Consider the following 27,637-nt stretch of genomic DNA (forward strand, 5'->3'; position numbering starts at 1 on the left):
AAGACAGACAATAAAGTATTTGCATCTTATTTGTCTTTTATTTGTCTCAGATGTAGATTTGTTTTCCCAGCTCCTACACATAAACAAAGTCACTCTTAAAAATAAGGATTCCAAATGGGTTCTTCCTGAGGGGCTGACGTTCTACCCAGAAGGATTTGCCTCTGAAGAACTCTTTTTTTGGAAGAAAGGCTTTGTCAAGCGTTCTTTGTGAGGCTAAGGGTTCCATTAAGAATGCCTTTTCATCCAAAGAACCCTATTTGGAAGACAGAGTTCTTTTAGGATTGTTGAAACCTCTTTCATCAAGAGTTCAAGGGTTCTTTGTACAGTAATATAAAAGGGTTTCTCTTAGAACCCCCTTGGTGGGCTCTAGATGAAACCCTTGTTACATAAAAGGATTCTTGGTAGAACCACCTTGGATGGATTTGAAGAAGATGCACTTTATTAATCCCCCTTGGGAGAATTTTTTCACTCTATTGTTAATTATTTTACACAGACATAGGCTTGTATACATGCATGCAAATGCAGTTTGTGGGAGAGATGGTAGAGTGATGGATGCTGCCTAGAATCAGGTGCCCCAAGCAGTTGGGGTTGCTCAAGGTCACCTCAGCTGTGCCCGGGAGGTGAATCGGCACCTCGCCATGTTACCAATACACACTTCATTCTTTTGGTCCAAGCTCCACCCTCCAGTCCACAAGCCAAGTCCTTATGGACTGAGCTACTGCTGCCCCACTGAGATGAAACCTTTGGAATATAAACGGGTTCTCAGTAGAATCCACGGGTGGGTTCTTGTCAGCACCTTTAGAAAGTGGAAAGGTTGTGGATAGAACCATAAGAAAGGGTTCAGGGTGGAGGCCATTATGCCATAGAAGGGTAGAACCTCTTATAGGGGGATCACAGATGGTTCCAGGTATAAACCTTTATGTTGAGTTCCAGGTAGAACTCTTTCAAGGCTTCCAAGTAGAACCTACATATGAGGTTCTACAAGGAACCAAAAAGGGTTCTCCTGAGGACAAGCTGAAGAACCCTTTGTGGTTCTAGTTAACATATTTATTACTAAGAGTGTGATAAACACAATATAGGAATACAATACAATACATGCCCCTGAGAGCATATCTCCAGTTCTGGTCTTTATCGTGGGATATAAATATGACAGAGAAAGTCTCCTGATAAGCTGAGAAGTTATGAGTGACTAAATTTAAGAATAGTGTCAAGATTTGCCTAAAGTCATGAATTTAGTTTGTGTAATGTGTTTTTAATAGCAGCCTGATTATGTCTTTGGAGAACATCCCAAACTCATGACAGAACTGATTCACTGCCACTTGCAGTAAAATAAGTGTCCCAGTTGTTGATATATCTGAATTGGCAAGACGATGATAACTACACAGTGTGAGACCTGACTGTCTGGTCAACATGCAGTGACAGTGTGTGACTCATATGAACCTGAGCTCTCAGGAGCCCCAGCAGCTAATGAGGAGGCTGTTGCAGGAAAACACTGATGTCTGCTCTCACGTGGGACGAACATACTGTACCTCATTAGTGTAGCACAGAGCCTGCAAGAGATAACACACTGCAGCAGAGTCCCCAACATCAGACCAGCTGTCATACAGAACATAGAAGTCAGAGGAGTCCCTGGTTTCATAACACACAGATCCACAACATCGTGTAGTCTCTTCTGAATGACTTATTAAAGGTTCGGTAAGTAACTTTCATTTAAAACAATGATAAGATGTAACAAGCCAAACAAAAACTACAATAATATCTTCTTTATTTGACATTTGACTCTTTATTAGACCTTAATTAGAGGGAACTGGGGACAGTATTACAACAGAACTGAACTGTAAGCTTATGTGTATTACTTCTCACTGTCACCTACAGACAAAATATTCCTCTACCTCTATAATTTTTCATTTACTTGGTAGTTCAGGTTCACATATTGTTTTTATGGAAGAAGTTTACAGCACAGTTCTGTGTCTCTAAAGTACTCTCTACTGAAGTCTAATGATGGTGTAATAAAGAGTCTAATACTGTCTAATAATGAACAAATTATTTCTAGTTTTTGTCTAATTTGATGGCTTGGCATGTCGTATTAGTGCATTATAAAATAAACTCTGACCAAAATAACTTTTTTGTCATATTTGCTTATCCAGTCACTATATGCTGACAGTGCAGTAGTGCAAGAGACAGAAAATGTAAGAAAAATAAAGTTCTTCTGGTTCTTCCCAGTGCTCCCTACTAGCATTTGAAAGAATCCACGACTACTGACAAAAAACAACCAATCAAAGCAAGGAGTGGCCTCTAATGCAGGTGGCTCGGACTGCGCTTCCAACCCAAAACATTGGTGGTTGTATTTGACGTCCTGGGAATGAGACTCAACGTGTTTCTCTGGAGTCACCTACCCCTAACTTTAACTAAGCCTGGTATTACTGAACATGCTGCTGACGTTTAACATGCCTGAGATTGTTCAGAGATATGTTACAGCTTGCCTCAGTTAACCCCTAACGCTTTGTGAACCTAGAATTATCTAGAATGTTGCTTTCATTAGTGTGCTTCCTTACTTTACTCTCATTTAACCTGTTCAGCTTTATTCTGTGGAAACACAGATCCTTCCAGATCTCCAGAGATCTAATTTCTGCGTAAATTTTCAATTATGGTGTCGCTCAGTGCCCTTGCAGAAGACCTAGTCTTATACTGCTCTATTCCTTAGAGTCATATTCCTAAAGAGGAACATCACACCTCATTAAAACCCAACACTCCTCTTTCCTTCCGTGTGACTCGGTGTGTGAAACTGCAGTCATGTGAGCCAACACTTTGAAAGAGCAAAGCTGATTCTTCATGTTATCCACAGTGGATATAATTCTACACCTGAGAGTTTGTCTGGCTGACTGACAACATCATTTTTGCACTTGTTCTCTGAAAGTCAGCAAGGTTCTTTACATCATGCTGGTATGATTTTTAATCCTAAAACACTTTAGGAACATAAACCTGGAGTGGGCAAGTAGAGTTCATACTGTATCATCGATTAAAAGTTCTCAAAGTTTGTTACTAATAAAACTATGTGTGGGAAGGCATATTCTTGACCTTTGAAATAGTAACTCAAGGTCCAGCAATGAGAACTGTAAACAGGGGTCTTCAACGTTCAGGCCATGGAACCCTTAGCTGATAGAGAGACAGAGCAGGAACCCTTGTCTACATATACTGCATTAAATATTTTCAGGTCTTGTTGATGCTCACCCATAGCTGCTAAGTCAATAGCATGGCTAATGCTAGCCGTGTTAGCCTCAGCCTTTGCACTTTCGCTGGTGGTTTCTGAGTTGGAGGGTATGTCTCTCTCATCAAGTTAGATCTGAATACCACAGTTTGTTGCTGCATTTACATATGCAAGTTAAGACTCTACCATGCAAAGAGAAAAACATTTATCAACAACACCCAGAGACGCAGCCAACTTTTCTGGGCCCAAGCTCAATTGAGATGTACTGATGGAGAGTGGAAAAGTGCACTAGTGTCTGACAAGTCCACATTTAAGACTGTTTTCAGACATCATGGACATGACCTTCCGTGCTTAAGAGGAGAAGGAACACTGAGTTCAAAAGCCAGCATCTTTGATGGTAAGGAGGCGTGTTTGCGTCCATGGCATCATGGCTACCAGTCACATCTGTGAAGGCCCTATTTATGCTGAAAGGTTCGTACAGGGTTTGGAGGAACATACGTATGCTGCTCTCCAGATGACTCTCAGAGATGTCTCTTCTTATTTCAGTGAGACAGTGCCAAGACACTTTTTGCATGTGTTCCAACAGTGTGGCTTCATAAAAAAAGAGTTCAGGTACTAGACTGACCTGCCTGCAGTTAAGACCTGTCTCCTATTGAAAATGTGTGGCGCATTATGAAGCACAAAATACAAGAGAACCCCAGACTGTTGTGCACCTGTTGTAAAATTGTATATCAAGCATAGTGAGAAAGAATCATACTTATAAAATAGGAACTTTCATCAGTTACTATCAGTTCCCAAATTCTTACTGTGTTGTTAAAAGAAAAGCTGATATATCACAGTGGTAAATATGCACCTGTCCCAACGTTTCTGAAATGTGTTGCAGGCATCAAATTCAGAATGAGTGTATATTTACAAAAAAACAATAAAGTTAATCAGTTTGAACATGATTTTTTTGTCTTTGTGAATATAAGTTTTACAGAACGTCCCAACTTTTTTCGAAGTGGGACTGTAAATTCCTTCGCTCTCTCATGGGTTTCTAATACCAATCTTACATTTACTTTGATTCTGACATGTTACACAGTATGCCAATTAAAAACTTATCTCAGTTTGTTTCTGCATTCCTTTTTGTGTGAAGTTGTGTGTGTGTGTGTTTGTGCACCTGCAGGGTTTGTTCTGAGTCAAGCTGCCCCACAAATGCTCGTGGCCCTCATGACTGATCAGCGGCTGATAAAGAAACACCAGCACACAGGTGCACCTGCTCAGGCTGCAAAAATAAGTGGCCCATTTTAGTCATGCAAAGATCAATTACTGCAACCAGCACAGAGGCTGCTCCATCAGTGAGCTCTGCCAGCTTCCCCAACCACACACTTCAGTTGTGTTTACACCACACCTGTCAGGACCACAACTCTGCTTATTTTTCCTCTCACATGTGACACGGCTCTGTGTTTGTGTTTTCAAATTATTAGTGTGAACACCAAGGAGTTGCATGGATATTTTTTTTCTCCCAGGTTGATTTGGATCACAGTGTTACAAAATCAGGTCCAGAGGCGTGTGACCTACATGCAATTTGTTTGCTCCAACTCAAATTTGTCAGTGTTTCCATGACAATGGATCAATCCTACATTGTTCACCTGAGTTAAATATACAGTTGGCACCAACATCGGTTTGGCAACGCAAGCATCGGCGTGGAGGGCGATGAGGCTGATTGATATTTGGGGAAGCACGTTAATACAGTCAACTCTCACATGTGATGTAAGTAAAATGTGTCAGAAACAAATGAGCAAAGTATGATTCCTGCAAAAAGAGATGCAGAGATATGAGACATATTTCCATCAGATCCAAACATCTTGAAGAGCAATAAATAATGATCCAGTATGAAATCAGTCGATAGGCACCAGAACTCAACCCAACAGATGTCTCAGTTTATTTTTTGTCTTTCTGCAGCAGTCAGCCAGGAGTAGACCTGACTGAGAACAGGTTGAGACAAACTTTACTCTCAAAAGAGTCATTTTTGGCCCCAAAAAAATCTGTCTGGAGCCTCAAAAATTTAATTCTGTATTTTCTTCTGAGATACCGACAAAACCTACACATTTTTACATGTGGAGAATATAAGAATCCCTTTAGGTCTACAAGAACAACAAATGAAAATTAAAATGTTATAAAAAAAAAACTGACATTCATTTCCACATCATTTATGTCAAAACCACAGGAAGTCACTGTAAAGGGGCAAAAGGCCCCTGCATTTTGCTTTTCATCTGGACCACAATGCAGAGCTAAGTACTGCATGTGGTCAGAACATGCTTACTCTCTCATGTCTTTCAAGAGTATCTTAAAGTCAAGATGAAATTAAAAATGTCTTTTTAACACCTTTAGTTCACATCCCAGTCATACTGTGCACCTTTTTAACAATAGATGCCAAAAGCAAATTGATGGATAAATCCAATCATGTTTTCTTCCTATGAAACATGATATGACACATGCTTTGGTAAACTAGAACCAACCAATTTCGACCAGTAGTATCATCACATCCACCTGTCAATCAGTCTTCAACTTTTATCAGTGCAGAATTAGCCTACAATTAGCTTATAAGCAACAATATGGTGCATTAGTGTTGTTTTTGGGCATTCACCACCTTAAACCACTTAAACCTTGTTCAGTTTCCCAACAATACTGTTACGAGACAGTAGATCATGCACAAGGTATTTTCATAAACTTTATACCCTGTACAAAAACACAACGTAATGACTCTATTCACTGGTTTGGTTAAAACTTAATGGACAACAGAACCAGGCTCAGCAACCTCCAAATGAACTGGGAGGGAAACAGCCTCTGTGAGTGACAGGGAATAGAGCACAAAGGTCACTTAACAAGTTTCCTGATGGTCTCCTGAGCAGAGCTTTACTTGTTGCTAAAGTAGCTAACTTGTGTTAGCTGCACAGGAGCCAAACCCGGCAAGAAATCCACCTTTGTTCTGTATTCCCTGTCATCGAACCTCAGTCGGGTGGTTTCAGAGGCAGTGTTTGGTACCAGTCTGGCCATGTTCACCGGGAGCTCACGGTTAGAGAGAGTCAGCCGGGGTAATGGACTGCTGCACTGTAGCTTTTGCCTGAGTGAGAACTGTTGGGTGGGATAGGGGGGATTTCCTCCCCTCTGCTTTTGATTCCCCCCAGTGATCACTGGTTTTATCCCTACTTCTGGTACTAGACTGAATAAATTAAATGCATTTCATTTGCCACTACCAGTAGATGGTGAAGGTCGATAAGCCATGCTAACTATTTAAAAAAAACATGCCACAGATGCTCCCAGTTGTGAGTGAATCAAACTCTCATGTTACAGTGACGATGATGAGTGCACCTCACACTCGGAATAAAACAATAAATCAAGTTCCATACTTGTCACTGCCATAGTCAAGTTAACTGTTACTATCAACAAGAAACTTCACTATCCATCAATATGAGGTAGCAGGAAGGTTTTATTAAGTTTTTTTTGATTGAATGCAGATGTCACCTCATAGTAAGTGGGACTAAAATACAACCTCCCATTCTTTTGTGCGGTGCACACATGGTCTCCTTGTTTTGTTTCACAAGGTGAGAGCACTTTATTATAGAGAGGCAGGATGTTGATTAGGCTGGTCTGGAACAGAACTGGAGCAAGGAGGTTAGTGAACAGCTCCCTAAAAAAAGTCCTTTGTCTTGTGTATATGCACCATTTCTTTCTGTTAGGTGGGTGCACAACGCCTCTCTTCCCCACTCAGGTTGTTTTTGTCAGTATTGGCTGCCAACAGAGACTCTCTCTACAGTAGCGCTAGTGTTTGTGTTTGTTCTTTCTCTTCCTTGTGATCACTGCTGTGCCTGCAGCCATTTTGTTGGAGGTTTTTGTAGGAAAGTTAGCTTTGGCCCGAAGATGGACAGAAATATTTTTTCTGCTGTTGTTTCAAACAAATATTTATTCATAGAAGTTGAAGACAGGGGCATGTTCACCACTTGAAATTCATTGTGATTTAGCCAACAAATAAGAAATAATGTGACATTACTCATGTTATATCAGGTCAAATAGATTTTCTATGTAATGTTCATAATGTACAAATTGTAAAAGATTCTATTGGTACTGCTATTGGAATTTTTTAAACAATACCCAGCCCTACTCAACAGACACATCTTCATACAAGTATACATATGTTCATATACCTATACAAATAGTATGTATGCATAACATAATACATATGTACAATATATGTGTCTAAGAACAAGTGAATCCATGTACGCTGTATATGGTTATATGGATATGCATGATACATGATGATGTGTATAAACATGTACCACTACCACATGAGAAGCACTATGTGTTGGTAACCTGAAATGTGTTGTTTATTCCATGATATGAATATATGCAATGAAGTTACTTAAGCATAAAAAAACAATAATAAAAAAATAATAATAATTTTAAAAAAAGAATTACTCTGCTTCACATGCTGGGATTTCTCAGCTGGAAATGTAGTTTCAGTGTATAACCTTGAGTCCTGATTCATTAAACACCAACATCAGTAATATTCTCACTGATAATACCAGGCTATTTACTCACTGAAATATTACCACATTTATGGAACTGGTGCTGATGCTAATGTCAGTTGGAAATTATGTTTTGTTAAATGTCAAAGCAGCAAGGCATGTACTTAATTAGCTTCACTAGAGTGATAAAAAGGATTTTATGTTTCACACTTTTGTGTTTGAATTGGCACAGACTACCTTACTCGTGTTGTTCTGCATGTTACCTAATGTTTAAAAAAAGCTACAAGTGATGCTTTAGGGGAAATATGCAATATTTTGTTGTTTTCTTTCTTTCTTCTAATCCTGACACATCGAGTATAACTTTCAGCCACAGCAGTTCACATGAGGCATATTTTTAAAAAAAACTTTCTTTGAATTATCAGTGGGTCAGTATGTAAAGTTACTGTACTATAAAAGACATTGCAAATGAGAAAATGTTGAATTTAGTGACACAAACAGTTCAAACCAGTTCAGCTGTGATCATTAAAATGAATGAATCATTAAGTTGAAATGTTGAGAGTAAAGTCAAACTGTTGGTATTAGTGCCAGGCTTTAACAAAAAATAATCACAGGAGGAATATTATGTTTTAATTTTACAATTTCAGAATAAATTTAAAATGTCAAGAATAAAGTTGAAATACCATTTTGATGTAACAATTGTGCATCCAGAAATTAGTACAGCATTCCAAATCATAGATGGTATATTAAATGGGATTTTAACCTGTTTACCTATTTGAAGCGAGTTGTTTCCCTCCTCCTCAGATGCAAGGAAGTTGAGGCAGGCTACAGGAACACTGCAGGAGCACAAGATGAGTGTAACATTGTAATGTGACAATAACAAGCGAGAACAAGTCCTACACTGTAAGCTGATCAGCGGTTTAGAACTAATGATTGTCTGTCAATGTAAAGCTAAGCCTGGTAATCCTGAAAACAAAAGCCCACTGCTTTGAAAATACTCACTCAGGAGTTTGAATTAAGTCACTGCCCATCTCACTGCCTGCCAGACTCCATTTGCTCATCATTTGCTCCTTCTAAAAGATTATTAATGATTTTTCACGACTCATAAACAAACACCTAATCTTTGGTAAGTATTTGGCATTAATTTGAACTCTAAGTAAAGTAGAAAGAGTAAAAGGTATTTCAGCTTAACATGTTTCTTTATTTCTGATGACATATCATGGTCATGGTTCTTGAAATGCATAATAAAAAAATTTAAAAAACAGTCAATTAACTGTGTGATTGATTTTATTCCTGATCGGAGAAGGACAAATCCGCACACCAAAAAACCTCCTGTTAAGACATTTATTAGCATGATGTTTTGAGCTCCAAACGTTCCTTCCATAGAGCCTGGAGCTCTGTTCAGGTGTTTTTGTGATACAGCACCCAATCCACTGGGCTCAGGAATGTGCTTGTCTTTTTCACATGGATTTTATTCCCGAGAGTAATTGCTGGCCATGTTGTAGATAGTGCATACATTTATAGATGACGTATAGAACAATGAACAGGAACTGAAGAACACACAGCAAGTGAGCAGGAACAGCAGGAGTGCTGGTGAGACTGAACTAAACAGACGGTTACACAGTTGTATAATTGGAGTACCTGCCACCCTCCTGATCCTGAGTGTCCTGCCAGAACCAGAGCTTTGAGTAAACATCCTGTGCTCTGACTGGTGTCTTCTTTACCACACAGGGATAACCACAACATGACAAGGCCACACTTGAAATGAATCAGGAGAGTGCGTGCTAATTATCTGAAAGGTGATTAAAGTGGGATCGAACACTGCAGCCCGTGTCCTGAGTGTGGTCGAGCCTGGCCCACTTTGTCCTGCCGCAGTGAGGCAGCCTTTAAATAACTCGCTGGGTACGAGCTATCGACTGGGCTCTCTGTCCCTATAGCACACTTCACATCCCCATCTGGTCTGCCATCTCCTCACTGAACCCATAACCCATTTACAGGCCTGACAACATAGTAACAGTACAATAACAGTTACAGTGATTAGCACATTAGACAGTTAAAAGTGAGATTTTTATCATAGATCATTTTATTTTTTACACACATATATATACTGGTGTTATAGTGGTGAAAACACTACTGCTTTTGTCCACAGAGGCCTCCAAAGTCAACAAAATATTAAAGGAGCTTGTAGTAGCAGTAATATTACCTTGTCTGTGAACATGATTTCTGCCTGAGTCATGTCAGGTAGTCTTTGATCAGAAATTCCATATTGTGTGTTTAACATTGCTTAAAAAAACATATCTTACCTGCATTATCTTACAGCGGGTTACATTTGTCCTTCTGAAGATATACACACTTGTGATACACTTGTTTTACTGCTGTGGTGAGCATGATCCAGTAGCACTTGCACTCACAAAGGTCAACTATTTTTTCCTATTATAATCAGAAAACTGATACTCAGACTACCATGGCTTAGCTTCCTTGGAGGCCATCATATTCCAGTGCCATGCACTCCTTCCACCCAACTCTCTGTTGCTAGATGGCCTCTAGTGAATCTGGGTCAGGCCAGCACTGGAACTACTGATCCTGTTTCTGCCCTGTGAAGCTCACAAAAGACTTACAAACTCCTGGGCAGAGCAGTGTGGTGATGGGTTGTGTTAAAACAAAATATACTGCATATAGTAGTACAGCTTTTATCTATGGTGCTGGGAAATGAATTGTGGTTGCACAGAGGCACTGAGTGATGATGCAAGTTTGTATGTCCTATGTTTATCTCCAGAGTGAAATATCTCTCACTGTAGGTCTACTATTTACACATTTTTAAAGGTTATTTGAGCAGCCTGGTCAGTCAGTCAGTTGGTCTGTCCATCACCTTGGTCCAGACTAAAATATCTCAACAACTGGGTCTATTGGATGAACTGCCATGACTTTGATGATCCCCTGACCTTTCCTCTAGTGTCACTAGCAGATCAACATTTTCACTCACTCTGTGATATAAGCAGAGGTGAGATTATATGAAATTTTCATGATTACCAAAATAAGCACAGTTACAGAATACAGAATTTTCTCTGTATTGTAAAAAAAATGTTCTGAAAATGTCCAAAAAGTACTTGGGCTTTCCCCTGATAGTCGACTATTCGAATCATCAGTCGAAGCTTTCGGAGTCGACTTAGATTCTTTCAGTCGAGCATTGTTTGTTTCCCCTCTGTCAGTCAGTGTGCATCACAGTTACAGGATAAAACAGATAAAAGCTTAAAAAATACACAGGGAGAACATTTCAATGAGGAATTAAAGGGGATCAAACAGCGTGACATGCTGTCAGACACCTCATCCAGACGCACCTGCAGAGCACACAGGTGATGCTTGATTGGGGTTTGTGCTTGTTTTTGCCACTGGCAGGCTCATATTGTTATTGTTAGTGTCTGACAGCATTACAGAAAGGATCACCCCTGTGATAGACCTTATTTTAAAGAGTAAGATACAGTTTGTTTAACCAGGAACAGCTGTTTAATTGCTCTCGGTAAACTCACCAGAAGCTTTTTGCATCGTCATCAGCTTAATTCAAGACGTACTTAAGTTCTCCACCTGTTTACGCAGAGATCCCACGATGTCATGAGGGCTCACCTTTAAGCCAGCTGTGTGTATTTACAGCCGGTAAACCCCGTGTGCCCTTTTACATAGCATGTCAGCATCGCAGAATCAAATGCGTCGTGACATAACACAACAGCACACCTGTCAACAAGTGATTCTGCTCGTCTGCTCTTTTTTAATCACACATACAGCTGGTTACATGGATTAATAAAATAAAGTTTTTTAATGTGTTCCTGGCTAAACGGGATGTTGCTTCTTTTGCAGCAGTCAAGGTCAAATCATTGCCTTGTGTGATGATGCTTAAAAACAGCTGACAAATACATGGCATAACTACATACAGTAAAGGAAACGGTCTTAAACAGCACTGAACTTGTAACTCAGCAGTGTACTCTCCCTCTGTGACTGCTTACCCCTTTACACAGATATCAATCCAGCTGCTATGGTCCCGTTACTACCTCCTTTGGTGGATCAGAGGTGGAATAAAACTGATCCCCCTCCCATTCTACCTCCGTATCTTTTACACAGACAGCAAGGCAGAATAATCAACTCCCTGCAGTACATAAGAAATTTACTGATTTTTACTGATTACTGATTTATTTTCCTTCATCCAGACATGCACATACACGTAAGAATAATGACTGATGTTCAGCATCAAACTGCCTACATGTGCTTTTCAAAGTCCAGTATGTTCAACAGGAGCTGCCTTGTTTTTTGAATGAGTCAAAATGAAGACCACACCACCCACTCTGTGATCCGATTGGTTTTAGTTAGAAAATAAAGACAACATTGCACAGTATGGTAGTGAATTAGAAGAGTGAACTACTTGTTTATTTTTATAGATGCTTATGTAATAGGTAGATTTTACATTGGACCAATAATAGAACGGATGTGCCAGAAATGTATCTACAAATACTTTCTAGGAAAGATATTTTTACCTAATCCAACGCAGTTTAAATCAGTTTAAGTAGAATCAGTAGGATCTGTAAACACATCAGAAAGACAGTTGATTTTTGAGTCTCATTCCCTGGATGTCCAATACTGACATTTTAGATTGGTAAAGTGTCTTGAGCACAGCAAAACAATGAGAAAATAAGGAAATACAGGCAGAGGGCAGGGTCTCTGAAGGTACAGACACCACCACACTGGGCATGTTTCTACAGGGTGGTATTGGAGGACGCTGGGCTCCTCTGAAATCTAATTGGCCGCAACAAGTGCCACCCCATTATCCTGAAGTATGATTGGTTATCTGTCAAGTGAGAGGTGTTTCAACCAAATGGTTGATGAATATTTCTAGATGTGCATTGTTTTCTTTTGTGTGTAGCCTACTGTTAAATTTTTACAAGGTTAATTTAGCCTACTTAATAAATGATTTAAATAATAAATTCAGAAAAATAAAAATATCTTTCATGATGGAGTGTGAAGGATACCTGGAGGTACAATTTCCTTTTGAAGACATGAATGAATTAAGTGTAGAAGCTTATATTTGTATGGTGCCACTATGTCGTGTTGTGTAGTATGACTATTTAGCTTTGAAATCCAAATTTAAACACAGGAATCAGAAACCATACTATTAGTAATTAAAGTAGATATGAAAAATGGTACATTAATGTGCACATGTGTGTATGAGAGTGCGCACACTTCATGCCACCCCTACATTAGTCAGTGCCCTGCTTGGGCCACCCCTGTTAAAAAAAAACAAAGTCTGGAAGCACCCCTGCACCACACACTTGTAACGGGTCAGAAGTGATGATTGAAAGGGATTATGTTTATATGAGCCTATACTTTGAAAATGTTTCATATTATGCCTTTAAGAAATGTATGTTTGTTTCTCTAATACATATAGTTGTTGGTTCTTTCAACTCTGAGCATTGCTGACCAACACTGGTGCAACACTTAGTAGGGGAAGAGCACGTAGTCTCCAAATGCCAAGTATCTACAGTGACACCATGAAAGGGAGGGGGAGGACGAGAGCTGAGCAGTGAGCAATAGTTCACTAGATGTGGGATACAGAGTGGGATCTGCAGCAGAACAAGATCAGATAGCAGATATACCAAGAAAGTGTGAGACTGTCGACTGCCCATGACTCTAAAATAAGCTATGAAGAATTGATTTTTTGATTGGACCGGACCCTGCAGGCCACGTGAGCCCTAATTTGACTGTGATCAAGTCGTTGTGCTATTTTGAGGTTCAAAATTATGACTTCAGTGCTCTACTAAAGTCATTTTCTAATTTCTTGTCTGTTTCTGATCGACTGGATATCAATTGAGCAGTAACTTTGGAGGACTTGACAGTAGGAGTGACTGTAATGCTCTCCTCCTTGAGTGGAGAAAGAGACGTGTTAAAACTACGAGGCATAGGCATGATGGTACCCTGTGGCTTCTTACTTTTCTGCCTCAGGAGGATAGAGTGGTTCTACCCGTGACAGAGGAGAAGAGTTGAAGGAAGCCTGAGGAGAAACATGCAGCAGTTTGGCTGAAAGACTGGAAGATCTGGAAGAAAAGGAAAGTTGGAAATCAACAACAAACAATTTATTGGGAACACAACTGCGCACAAGGTAAGCCACTTGTAATTTTAGACAGAAAAGAGATAAAGAGGCTCTAATACTGTAGCTAGTTCCCTTTCATAGACTCCCTAACCTGTGGATGTCTCTCACTGTTCAATTCTAATATATTTTCTGTGAGAACACTTTCTACTGTGAGCGTCAGCAGAGAAATAGAGTAATCTCTGTTCCGGCACTGAGATCACAGCCCAGCAGGCAGAATGTGGCTCCTGTGAGAGCTGAGGAGCAGTTGCACAGAATATTAGATATTAATATCCTTTGGACACTCAACATCCTGCTTCCTAGCAACTAGAGCATTGAGAAGCAGCAAGTGCTGCATAAAACGCTCAATCACAAGGAAAAAATGACAAATTTGTTGTTATTGTTACCCTGAATTGGATCCCTCAGTTTGAATCTGTGCAGAAAATGTACATTAACATCACCGTCTGATTAGTTGCTATTTGTTCCACACCTGTTCTGTTATATATATATATATATATATATATATATATATATATATATATATATATATATATATACATATATATATACATATATACATATATATGCACAGGTCATTAATGTCTCTCTCGCCACAGTCCACAGTTGTAGAATATCACTGGTGGGGACACCTGCACAGCAGTCTTTGTGACCCCATTTGGAAGTTTTATTAAAGATGAAATCCCAGTTGCTTTATAACTGTACATTCTTGAGGTACATCATTTGGTTTTTCAGTGTGTCTTGTCTCTTAAAGAAACAAAACAAAAAACAATCAGCCTACCATGTTTTCTGAGCTGAGTGTACCCAACCAAAAGACTGGCAATATAATCACAATCAGTGAGTAAGCTGACCAACATGTCACCTTGTGCTGACCTGTGGTTGAAGTGCTTTCCTCTTGGTCCCTTGAGCATGATGTTGTGGCAGCATCTCTTTTTATGACTTAAGTGAATCAAGTTCCATTTGGTTGCTGTCAGTAAACTAAAGTTTGATAATAAAATGGTGCTATAAATGGGGTGCACATATCTTTCAAAGTTCTTGCTTTTAACGCAGGCATATATAAATAAATTTTTAGCTATGCTCATAGCATGCTCTCAGGACACTTTTGGTTTCCAGCAGATGAATCCTTGTGACTCAGGTGATCCCTGACTTTTCCTCTAGCACAGGGATACTAAACAAGCTTTGCTTGGGAGCCACTTTTACAAAACAACAGGAGACCAGCTATTAAACAAACGATGGCAATGTTATTTATCAGACAAAAATGAATAAACATCAAAAGGCCCACAGGTCATCTTACTTTGAAATTTTATTGCTTTATTTTCAAATTAAGTGACGTTTAAACTGAATTAACTTGCAAGGGAACTATAAATCACATATTTAACTGTCCTGCAACTGCATTTTACAGTAGTTGTACTGCCATCTAAGTAAACTAAATTATATTACTGTACTGTGATGACACACATCAGTGCTGGTGTTATCATTAATATTTCTTCATTTCATGGGTTGAAAACGCCTCAAAATGTCGCCTCCTGATTTAAATCATCCTGAGCCTTTTGAGACCAATGTTGAGACAAAGCTGACTGTTTTGGACTGCTCTAAATCATGAGATTTATATTTAAAAAAGCAGCCGTCTAATCAAAGTTGGGCAGCCCACCTCCCTCAGCCCCCGCTCTTGAGTGGGAGTCTGTGACACAGAGCTCATTTTCAAATATATACTGATCGAGGCTCATAATTCACAGGAGTTTACACTAGTCACTGCCAACGGTCTACCTCATATTTGTCAATCTGATGGCTGGTGATGCACCACCAGACTGCATTCTTTCCCCTGATGATGAGGAACAGTAGGGCTATAGCTTTGTACTGACACTCCCCTGCAGACAGTAACAAACACCAGTGTGAGCCTCTCAGCCTCTCTGGGCTTCTAGTGTTAGCTTACCTAGCTACAACACAGGTACAACACAGAAACAATTTCAAAACAGGTCACAAATTTGCTTTTAGTGACTATCAAAGGTGCAGTGCTTCAGTGTGTTTCCACCGTCTCTGTGGCCACAGAGTCTGACAGCAGCTGCCTGTGGTTTGTTAGTCCAGACTGCTAGCTGTTGCTGCTGTACTGAGTGGTGTTACCTCCTGCGTCCTCCAGCCCCCTACAGTGCTTGTCCTGTACACCCCAACCCTAGTCTCCACCTCAGCCCAACTTCCCACTTCTCAGCAGCACTTTTTTTTTTTTTTCAAAATTCTGCAGTGGGTGGCATTAGGCTCTGACCTGGGGATGAAGATACATGTCAAACATAGTTGGAGCCTCTTCCATCATGCAGTCACTGAAATATTGGAATGATTCATAACCTGGACAGTTCATCATAGTTTATAATAATACAGTACAGTGAAGACACAGACATTTCAGAGGAGATGATATAACACATATCCATCTGTTTGTATCTTCCCAGTCATTCAGCATTTTTACAACAAACTGCCTTTGAAAATTACCTTTTAAACTGACAAACATTATATGTGTACTTCATTGCATGATTCAAATGGGATAAGAAAAAAAATTGTCTCGTGCCGTTAACAACCATCTTCTTTTCCCCAAGTAAGGTCCCATGGTGGTCCATCAGAAGGGGTGGGACTTCGCCTCTATAGCGTCAGTCTTAAGTGACATTATGACATGCTGCACAGCTTTATAACCTGTCAACCTGATACAGGTACCACTGGTGGTACCCAAGCTCAGTCCAGTGATACGTGTAGGAATATCTGAAATATATGTTTTTTAATTAATAAATTAATTTAAAAGCATATACAAATACTATCAAGATAGTACAAAATTTTGAATGAAAATACATAAAATATGAGATTAATTGAAATGTAACTTAAAATGGGACTTTGGTGCACACTGGTGTTTCAATTGGTGGAGTGTGCCCATGGGTCCTCAGCAGCGGCCACAGGTTCAACTCCCGCCTGCGGCCCTTTGCTCCATGTCATCATCTCAGTGTGTCTCCCCATTTCCTGTCATCCATCAAGTTTTTTCTTTCCTCTATTTTTGTTACAATGTCAGCCCACGCACGTACGTCATTCATGATTACCAGTAGTTAGGAGCTAAACTGTGATGGCAAGATAGTACGCAGGGGTAAAATGAAGAGGCTGAAAATGAATGCTTCAAAAACACTGCAATCGTGGTTCCAAATGGGAGCTATTATAAAAAATGCACAGCAGGAGGATAATATTTCCAGCAAAACATGTGAAAAAGAAATGGACAGCAGTGAACTGAGCATAAGGGCTGGAGGCTACTTAAGAAGGGCCAGTGAAGTGGACACAGCGCCTGCTAGCACCAGAAGTCAGAAAACAGTAAAGTGGTACTTGAAGAGCTCAATATTTTCTGAGGTGGTAGGTGGTGTAGAAAGTTTGCAAAACACAAATTTTTACTATTTATTAATGATGGTAATCATGAAGTGTTACCCACAAGTCTTAATTTCAGGTGATTACACATTAATGAAAACATACATATGAATATTATATTCACTTTCTGCCATATATTGCCAGTAGATCTCCATAAATCTTACACACTGGACCTTTAATAGACAGCTTGATAATGCCCTGGGATGACTTTTGTCTTCCTTGGTTTAATGTGTTTCAGGATGTTTGTTAGGATTTTGATTGAAGTTATTGGAGGCCCGGACAGGGACGCTGGATCACCCTCAAATCTCTAAACACATCTTGTACATTTCATTGGATGGAAATGTTTAAATTTTGCAGCCTACATAAAATTTTGTAGATGTAATAAATGTAAGTTCACATTAGGACATAGTGCAAAAATAGAAAAGCCAATTTATGGGACTTTGAAACCCTAATTAAAAAAGAGAGAACATATTAACGACTTTGCAGCAGTTTTTATTTCTGCCACCAACACAGCACAGGCTGCATGCTGATGGCTACAGTTTAGACAGATCAGGAAAAACCTCCCCTTAAAAGAAAAAAAAAAAAGTTTTCCATTAATGTGCCTGAAATGATCCCATCGATTCCCACCATCAAACCATTTATATCTGAGGCTGTCTCTTCTATCATGCCCAATTTCTACCGTCTTTTTCAGCCCATATTATTTTCCAGTTCAGCCTCACAGGGGAGTCACACAGCCTCATCACAGTACTCCAGTAACTCTAATAGCTGTGCCAGCTGGAGGAAACAGAAGATACGTCACATAAAATGGCAGGGCATTGGATTAGCTGGCTATTTCTGTACCTTGTTGATCAGAGAAACATGTATTGTATATACCAGAGTATTCCCAACAGAGCATGATAGAAACAGAGGAACAATAGAAAATCAAATGTAAGAATGTATTTAGTTGGTAGTAGGTTAACTAGTTTTCTTTTATAGCTAAGTAAAATATGTGAAACCAGAAGAAGGCAGTTTGACAGTCACTGTATCATTTCCATGTTTGTCCTAATTTGAGCTGTATAAATTAACATCTAAACAGTTTGAAATCACAGTTATTGTGAATTACACTCATCAATGACGTGGAGGGGAAAAATAATCAAAAGAGCTGCCACCAAATCAACAGGGGAAATGATTAAGTCAAAGCAAAACATGCTTTGGAAAGCTTTGCAGACCAGCTATTATTAGAAACCAGGTCCCAAAACTATTAGACAGTGAGGGACTCCTGAGAGAAGTCTGGATATTTTTAAGTACGTCATGAGTAGCTGAAGTCTGTTCTTAACTAGTAAATGAAAACCTGGAACAAAGAGAGAAAATATGTGATATTCTTAAACTGCGCTGAAAACATTTTAGCTCACCTTGAATACAATGAAAGACAAGATATTTAATGTTCAAATGGATTAAGTTGATTGTTTTTTGTAAATATACACTCATTCAGCATTTGATTCCTGCAACATGTTTTTAAAAAGTTGTAACAAGGTTTGAGACATGTTTCCCACTGTGATACGTCACCTGTTCTTTTAACAAAATTCAGTAAGCATTTGGGAACTGGCGACACGACTATTTGAAAGTTAAATTCTTTCCTATTCCTGCTTTCTCTCTTCTTTGTATTCTGTATTTTGTGTTTCATAATGCAGCACACATTTTCAATGGGAAGCCACGCCACACTGTTGTGCAGAATGTGTCTTGGCATTGCTGAAATAAGCAGGGATGTCTCTGAAACAGATGTCATGTGAATGGCAGCATATGTTGCTCCAAAATCTGTATGTACACTAATGGTGTACATTAGCCATGCTATGGGTACGATCATACCCTGATATCATCACAGATGCTGTAACAATCTGGGTGGTACACTTTCCTCTTTAACCCAGAGGTGTCCATGATTTACAAAAACAATCTGAGTGGACTAGTCAGACCACAGCACATTTTTCCACTTTCCGTCAGTCCATCTCAGATGAAATCGGGCCCTAGATCAGTCGGAAGCTTTTCTGGATGTTGTTGATATATGACTTTCACTTTGCATGGTAGAGTCTTAACTTACATTTGTAGATGTTTTTTAATGCAGTATTGCCTGGGGGGTCGAAAGCCACAAGCATTCAGTATTGGTTTTTGGACTTTCCTCTTAAGCAACAGAGGGTTTTGAGTATGCCCCTTTAATACCCAGTCATGATTCATATTACCATTTAACCTGTTTACCAGCTGAATTTTCCAGAAGGTGTCAGTCAGTGTCGCTGCTGGCCCAAGTTTAAAGTTATTACATTTTACTCAATGTTTTGTAGTTGGGGTTATACAATGCCTCTGCTGAGGGCAGAAGCAGCAACAAATTGTTAATGTACAATTGCAAAGGTTCAAACAAATATATCATGTTACTGTATGGTTGTAGTAATTCTCTGTTTAAATAAAGTTCAAATTTATATTCCACTTTTTATTTCAAAATTACATTGTGGACAGAAAGACTAATGGATAATGTGGTATACTAACATTTTACCTGTCCTTCTTTTACAGAAACCTACTTTTGTGCCTCAACTTTCAATTTCAGTTGACACTGAGTCGGTTTTGGACGGATCTGTGTACTTCCTGTGAGCCTGGTCAGTTGTGTATGAGCTGGGCTGATAGTGTGAAGCCACGTGGCTGTGCCCCACTGAGGCATGAGTGTGGGTAGGGCCCACCACCATAGCTTCGTGTCCTGTGAAGAAGAAGGCCTGAGACTAAGTACCATGCCTGCTGTGGGCAGCTTCGGCAATGGCAAGATCCACACGAGACGCAAATACCACAGCCGATTTGTCAGCAAGGCTGGCCAATGCAACGTCCATTTCACAAACATGGATGAGAAGTCTCAGCGGTACATGTCTGACATGTTCACAACATGTGTGGACATCCGCTGGCGATACATGTTCCTGCTATTCAGCCTGGCATTTGTGGTGTCCTGGCTAACATTTGGCCTGGCATTCTGGGTCATTGGCCTCTTACATGGTGACATGGACCATCCCGAAGGGGACAGCAGTTTTGTTCCTTGTGTCACGCAGGTCAACACCTTTGTGGCAGCTTTCCTGTTCTCAATTGAGACCCAGACAACCATTGGGTATGGAGCTCGTTGTGTGACAGAGGAATGCCCGGCTGCTGTCTTCATGGTGGTCTTTCAGTCCATCATGGGCTGCATCATTGATGCCTTCATGATTGGTGCCATCATGGCCAAGATGGCTCGGCCCAAAAAGCGTGCAGAGACTCTACTGTTCAGCCACAATGCTGTCATTGCTTTGCGTGATGGGAAACTGTGCCTCATGTTCAGGGTTGCCAATCTGAGGAAGAGCCACATTGTGGAAGCTCATGTGCGAGCCCAACTCGTCAAGCCCCGTTACACAGAGGAAGGTGAATATATCCCCCTGGATCAGATCGACATGAACGTAGGCTATGACAAAGGCACAGACCGCCTGTTCCTGGTTGCACCCCTCACTGTCATACATGAAATTGATGAAGAAAGTCCACTGTTTGGCATCAGTAAGCAAGATCTCGAAACATCTGACTTTGAGATAGTAATTATACTTGAGGGGTTGGTGGAGGCCACTGCTATGACGACACAAGCACGCAGCTCATACCTCCCCGCAGAGATCCTGTGGGGTCACCGCTTCGAGCCTGTCATCTTTGAAGAGAAGAGCCAGTACAGGATAGATTATGCCTACTTTCACAAAACATTTGAAGTACCATCCACTCCCAGATGCAGTGCCAAGGACATGGAGGAGAGAAAATTCCCAACATCTGGCGCCAACTCCTTCTGCTATGAGAACGAGCTGGCTTTCATCAGCAGGGATGAGGAGGAGGAAGAGGGAGATGAGAATAAAGACAGAAATTATTCATCTGAGCTAGGGAATGAGCAGAGCACTCCTGGACGTGATCAAATGTCCTCTCGTCGAGAATCAGAGATGTAACTTTTGGATGTTGCTTGTTTTGTTGTTTTTGGGTACAGAGCAATGCAAGCATCACATGAAGACCCCTATGACTGTCATTCTATTGACATGAGGATACCACTGAAGACATTTCTGCTGCCAGTGAAGGAACTTTTCTATCTCTATCATATACAAGTGAGGATGAAACCCTATGAGATGGTTATTGAGCTTTATCAAATGCAAACAAAACTGTCAAACAAAAACTGTGAAACAAAAATGTTTCAATTTGCAGATGATCCTAGTAATAAAGTGCATGACAATAGCATAGTTTTGTATGAATATTTTGAGAAATGTTTCATAGTTTTGGTGAGAATATCTGTAGGTGCTGTTCACAGTCCTCAAATATATACGATTTAAAACAGAGTGTTGAGTGAAATTTGCAGATGACGTTCAGGAAACTAAAATTTGTGGATATTTCTCCAGACTTGTTTGGTAAAAACAGAGGTGTAGAGATCAACAGAGGATTTTCATCTTAATGGTATAACTTATGTCAACAATAAGACTCTAAATATTCTGCATTATACAGTGTCAGTGGACAACTTGATTAGTTGGCATGCATGTTACTATGGGAGACACATGACAAATTAGAGTTATAAACATTTCCATCATGAAAAGGGGAAAATAAACTTGATGGTGCATTATATGTCATTTATGCATAGGCTACTAGGGAAAAGTATTCATCTCAGTCATTGTCGCCAATGGGAAACATTTGGCCTGAGCTTATGTTAAGTATGTAATTTCTTTCTCAACAGTTTACAAGAAACAATAGGTGCATTTCACAAGTTTTTATGTGCATTTTAAAATAAAAAAAATAAATAAAAACAGCTGGATGGAAACATCCAAAATTTGTAAAACAATCTCTAAATATTGCATTGGCTGAGGTGGGTGCATTGATAAAAGCAAAGTGCAATGAAGCGCAATGGAAACAGACAAGTAAATCGTGATGTTCATGCATGTGACTTAAACATCCACTGACGCTTCTGCTCCACTGAGGATACTATAAATAGTGGCAGATGAAAACATTAGATCTCTGTGGAGAGAGGAGGAGAATATATATCATATTTCTATCATGTTTTTTAAATGTTTTCCACCATTTTGGTTTGACTGGCACTCTTAACTACATCTTGTTGTACCCTTCTCTGCAGTGGTATAATGGCACCGCACTGGGGAATCAGTGCTATTGACTGTATCTTGAGGTGCTTAATTAATTATATTAGCATAGTGATCGTGAATAGCAACAAGGATTACTTTACATTTATTTTTGCACATTTTTCTGTAAATTCAGCCAAAATTTGATGGAACCTGGCAAATGTTGTTTTGACCTAATGAGCGTTTGCTAAGCCTCACTCCCCTTGGTAACAATTGCTACAAACACTCTATTCTCCTATGGCACATATGTAGTTTACAGTAATAACAGAATCATATTTTACACTGGAAATTCAACAACAACAATGCGTCCTTGATTTCAGGCAGTGGAAGACTAAAGCAGGCTCATCATTTCTAGTAAACTCTTTTTTTTCCCAGCTGAAATATCCACTGTCACTGGCAGCTAATTAAGCTAATGTTAGCTTCATGAGTTGGTTGCAAAGGTCACTTTTTCATGTTTGAAGCTTACTCTTTGTAAAGCAAAAAAAGTTGCTCTTAAATATGCACTTGTGGCTATATTGTCAACTTAGGCTAAAGCTAACAGGTCCCAGGCAAAATGTAAATCCTCACTTTGTCTTCTCAAAGAAACAGCATTGTTCTTGCATTGCAGTATAGAAATAAAGTAGCTCAAATTATTTTGCACAGACTTTTACTACAAGCTATTTATATAGTATGTCTAATGTATGTTTCACTTTTAATGTTACAAGAGAAAAGGCTTTTAGGATCAGAACTAACAATGCTATCTGTTGGATGGGTTACCAGACTGTAAACTAACCCAAATCAAATAAACAGCAAGACAGACACTAGTATTAGCCTACACTTCGATAAGGTAGCTTCCAGAAACCAGACACAGTGAAGAAATATTACACAGTGGATCTGCTAATTGTGAACAAGGCTTTAATGTAGCTGTGATGTAACTTATGACCCCACACAAAATAATGGAGTTTGAAATGCGGCTGGGTTGGGAGGCAAGACTAGGTTAGGTTACTAGACCTACTAGATAAAACTAGCAAGACAGACATACTAACGTCTGCAGCTTAATTAAGAGCAGACAAACACACTGGTTAAATACACTCTTGTGTTTTTTGGTCTTTAAAAACCCAGTATATAGGATTAAGGATCTATTGGCAGAATATGACAAAAATGGAATATATTCATGAATATGTTTTTATTAGTGCATAATCACTTGAAATTGTTGTGTTTTTGTTAAAATGAACAGTTATATCTACAGAGGGCACAGGTCCTCCTTCATGGAGGCAGCCACATTGAACCACCACAATTCTACAGTAGCCCAGAAATGACAAACTAAGCACAAATTTTGTGGCTACCACCTTTCTCAGACACTGTTAGATGAGGCAAGCATTTGTATATTGGTTGCAATCTACAGCCTCACCACTAAATGCCCCTAAATTCTACACACTGGTCCTTTAAAGCAGGAATATGTAAAATATTTACTGTATTAAACAATTTAATGACCATGAAATGTCATCAGGGATTAAGGACACTGGCTTCTTGTACAGTATACCAGCATAAAATACCAATGCATCTATATGACCTACATGAGCAAACAAGACCATGAGTGAGAAGATTGTCTACATAGTTATTCTTAATTCCTGCTACCTGGTGGGATTGTCTATGAAAGCAGATGAAACAATTTGTGGCATGCAGACCTGAGGAGCCTGTGTTTACATTTTCCCATGCAAGTTATATTAGCCAGTTAAAAAGAAGCAGACAGAGATTTTTACTGAGAGAATTTTATTTTTTATTTTTTTATATTTTGTGGTTGTGGAAGCGGAAACACTACCACTTCTGTCCACGTGAGCCTCCAAAATCAACACAATATGGAAGTGCAGAGTGTGTATTTTCAGAGCAGTGTGTTTTTGTTTTCAGGATAGTGGACTTAGCCCTACATTGTTTAGGGCTTGATTACACTCCTAAACGGATGCGTGCAAGGACCCCTATTAGCATCCACTTAGAGGTCAGTGTACCTGCAATCTGCAGGCAACCAGCCTGAGCTTTAAGTCTGGGAAGGAGGAGGCAAGGGGAAAAAACTCACTTCGATATTTTGAATTTAGACTGCAGTGCCCATTTTAAATGCTAGGGTTCATCTTCAAATGTAGAATATTTGAAGGAATCCAAAGCACAGTTGCTGGGTTTAGTAAATGGCTGCATTGAAATTAATTTGTCAGTTCTCTCTGTCCAGGCTTACCGTCTTCTGTGCCTCCAGGCTTAGCTGAGCAGCACTATGTAGTCACATTACACAGTTTGCGTAGGGAATTCCCTCCCCCTCAACTTTGATTAGAGCAAGCAGAACTATCCGTCTGCTCCTAAAAAAAAGACAAAAAAACAACACCATGAGAGTAAATTACAGGAACATCAATCAGGTAAACATGCTCTTCTCTCCCAGTATGATAACAGCAAATAACAGCAGTGTTGAGTTGATGTGCCAGCTGAGCACAGTCTGACTTTTGAATCTCATATAGTTAACAGCCTGAGCCTGATTTAGGCAGCCTGAGGGTGTGTTTTAAGGACCTCTGGGACATTCAAACAATCCTATTGATTCTACCTTTAAGCATATGGCTTCATCACATTACATTATATGATATTATGCTGTCACATTTTTTAATTTTTGACTTCAGGTTGCTCTCTTTTTTCACCATACATGTGTTTACTCATCATAAATGTGCTGCTGCAGGTCAAAAAGCCATTGTCATGATCTAAAAAAAGAAAAAAAAGAACCAAAGACAAATAAACATCTCAAAATTTAGCGCTTTCTATAACCTCAGTTTATAAAAACACACATGTGCGAGCCCAACTCGTCAAGCCCCGTTACACAGAGGAAGGTGAATATATCCCCCTGGATCAGATCGACATGAACGTAGGCTATGACAAAGGCACAGACCGCCTGTTCCTGGTTGCACCCCTCACTGTCATACATGAAATTGATGAAGAAAGTCCACTGTTTGGCATCAGTAAGCAAGATCTCGAAACATCTGACTTTGAGATAGTAATTATACTTGAGGGGTTGGTGGAGGCCACTGCTATGACGACACAAGCACGCAGCTCATACCTCCCCGCAGAGATCCTGTGGGGTCACCGCTTCGAGCCTGTCATCTTTGAAGAGAAGAGCCAGTACAGGATAGATTATGCCTACTTTCACAAAACATTTGAAGTACCATCCACTCCCAGATGCAGTGCCAAGGACATGGAGGAGAGAAAATGTGACAGCATAATATCATATAATGTAATGTGATGAAGCCATATGCTTAAAGGTAGAATCAATAGGATTGTTTGAATGTCCCAGAGGTCCTTAAAACACACCCTCAGGCTGCCTAAATCAGGCTCAGGCTGTTAACTATATGAGATTCAAAAGTAAGACAAATAAACATCTCAAAATTTAGCGCTTTCTATAACCTCAGTTTATAAAAACACAATAAGAAGAGGAGGCTCTAACTGTAGCCCCTCACATGGTCTACTGGTTATCACAAACTTAACATAATTTTGGAGAGCTCCCGCAGGCAATAAAGGTGTCTAATTAAAATAATCTAAAATGAAGCCCTGTCACATGCATGGCTCATGGGAGACAGAGTGGAGCAATACTGTAACACATCTGTGCTCTATGTATGAATGTTTTAGATGTTCATAGGACATTTTACGAAAAAAAAAAAAAAAAAACACAGTAAAAGGACACTAACAGGCTTTGACTCAGATTTCAGTCCCTCCAGGAAGCTGCAATGTTGTGAAACAACAATTAATTGGGTATTGAAAAGAACACAAGATTATTTGTTATTTGTTGTCAGTGGCATTTATCAACTCTCTGTGTACTTTTATATTTTATAACTTTGTGTTTGCTGTTTTGACTGAGTTTGAGCTCCAAAAATGTGCACTTCTTCATTTACCAATTAAGCATATTTTGTCTTGGTCTTTTTTTTTTTTGTAATCATGAGCCTTAAAGTTACTTAGAACACTCAGACATATTGTGGTTTTATTCTCCCTAGAATAAGTTGCCTTTGACTTTTAATGAATTATAACAAAAAAGCTTTTTTGCTGTTTCCACTTCCTCATGCAATTTCATTGTTAAAAAAAAAGACAGAAAGAAAGAAAAAAAAAGCACCTAAAAGCATCACAACATGCATCACTTTTTGCTGCTGTGAAGTCAAGAATCTTTGGCCAGACAATCCCCCCAAAACAGCCCATTTTCAGATTTAGATTCATTATAGTGTCATCATAATGTTATAATAGATACTGTCTGATAATACTTTTTATACCACAGCTTAAAAAGTAAATCATGCATCATATATGATAATTTGAAGATGTAACAAGTGAGTATGAAGATCCACAATACTGACAATGATGTCTCTATGTATATTTGTATCAAAAAGAGCAGCCCAGCAGGCCTTCTAGAAAACTTTGCTTAATCACAAGCATGTGTTTCATACAGACATACACAGCTTTGAGGGAAGACGGTGAGCGTCCTAGTTTCACTCTGGCCTGCTCAGGTTGTAGGGAATCACACACACAGCTACAAATAACAAATCAGTTTGCTTTGTAAAATTACAGATGTCCAAAGAATCCTTTGATGCACTTTATACATGAATTTGGTTCTACTCTTGAATGTATTAATGTCATAAAACATCTTGTTTTTCTATGTTCTTGGCCAGTGACATTATTCTTTTTCTTTCTTTTATAATTAATAGGACAGAGTGATAAAGATATTAGGTCAGACTTAGTATATCCCAGCCGAGATGAATTAGTTTTCCTTCCACATTTCTCAAACTAAAAGCTCCATGTGGGATAACTTATCCACCTGACTGCCACTTCAGCAAATTTCAACACATTTGTATTTATATCTTGCTGACTTGTGCTGAAAATACCACAATAGGCTTGTTCTAGAAAACTAATGGTGGTTCCACTGCCATTCGCACCAAGAGCAGGGCCGAGGCCTTCCTGCATGTTTACTGAGAAGGAAGAATTCTAATTTGTACTTTTGTCTGGCTGGTGTTATTGTAAATAAACTGATTTATTTATTTGTTGTTTTTTTTTTAACGTTCTGGCTGAATAGACACTAAGTATCAATACGTTATTTGGAAAATCAGTGTCAATGTCATAGGTTTCTTGAGCGAAGCAAGAAACTTGAAATACTCTCTTTGCTTGATGGACTGAAATCACATCTACTGACCTCTTCTTGTCTTCCACTAAATGCATTTGAAGCAATCTTCACTCTGAGTTGCACCTTGTTTTCTCCTTACAGGGTTCTAATTTGTTGTGTGAGACAACAATTTATAAA

The 27,637-nt window shown here is 39.3% G+C and overlaps 1 protein-coding gene across 1 annotated transcript; it reads left to right on the forward strand.

Annotated features, from left to right (window-relative positions):
• Window positions 1-13,269: 13,269 nt before the first annotated feature.
• On the forward strand, window positions 13,270-21,997 carry kcnj12b (potassium inwardly rectifying channel subfamily J member 12b). The gene is made up of 2 exons (XM_084744001.1): window positions 13,270-13,855; window positions 19,766-21,997. The coding sequence occupies exon 2, from the start codon at window positions 19,909-19,911 to the stop codon at window positions 21,184-21,186; it is 1,278 nt and encodes a 425-aa protein (XP_084600127.1). The 5' UTR covers window positions 13,270-13,855; window positions 19,766-19,908; the 3' UTR covers window positions 21,187-21,997.
• The last annotated feature ends 5,640 nt before the right edge of the window (window positions 21,998-27,637 follow it).

The sequence above is a fragment of the Lutjanus erythropterus genome, chromosome 19 (assembly GCF_056507025.1).
Source record: "Lutjanus erythropterus isolate fLutEry1 chromosome 19, fLutEry1.hap2, whole genome shotgun sequence".
Lineage (NCBI taxonomy): Eukaryota > Metazoa > Chordata > Actinopteri > Lutjaniformes > Lutjanidae > Lutjanus > Lutjanus erythropterus.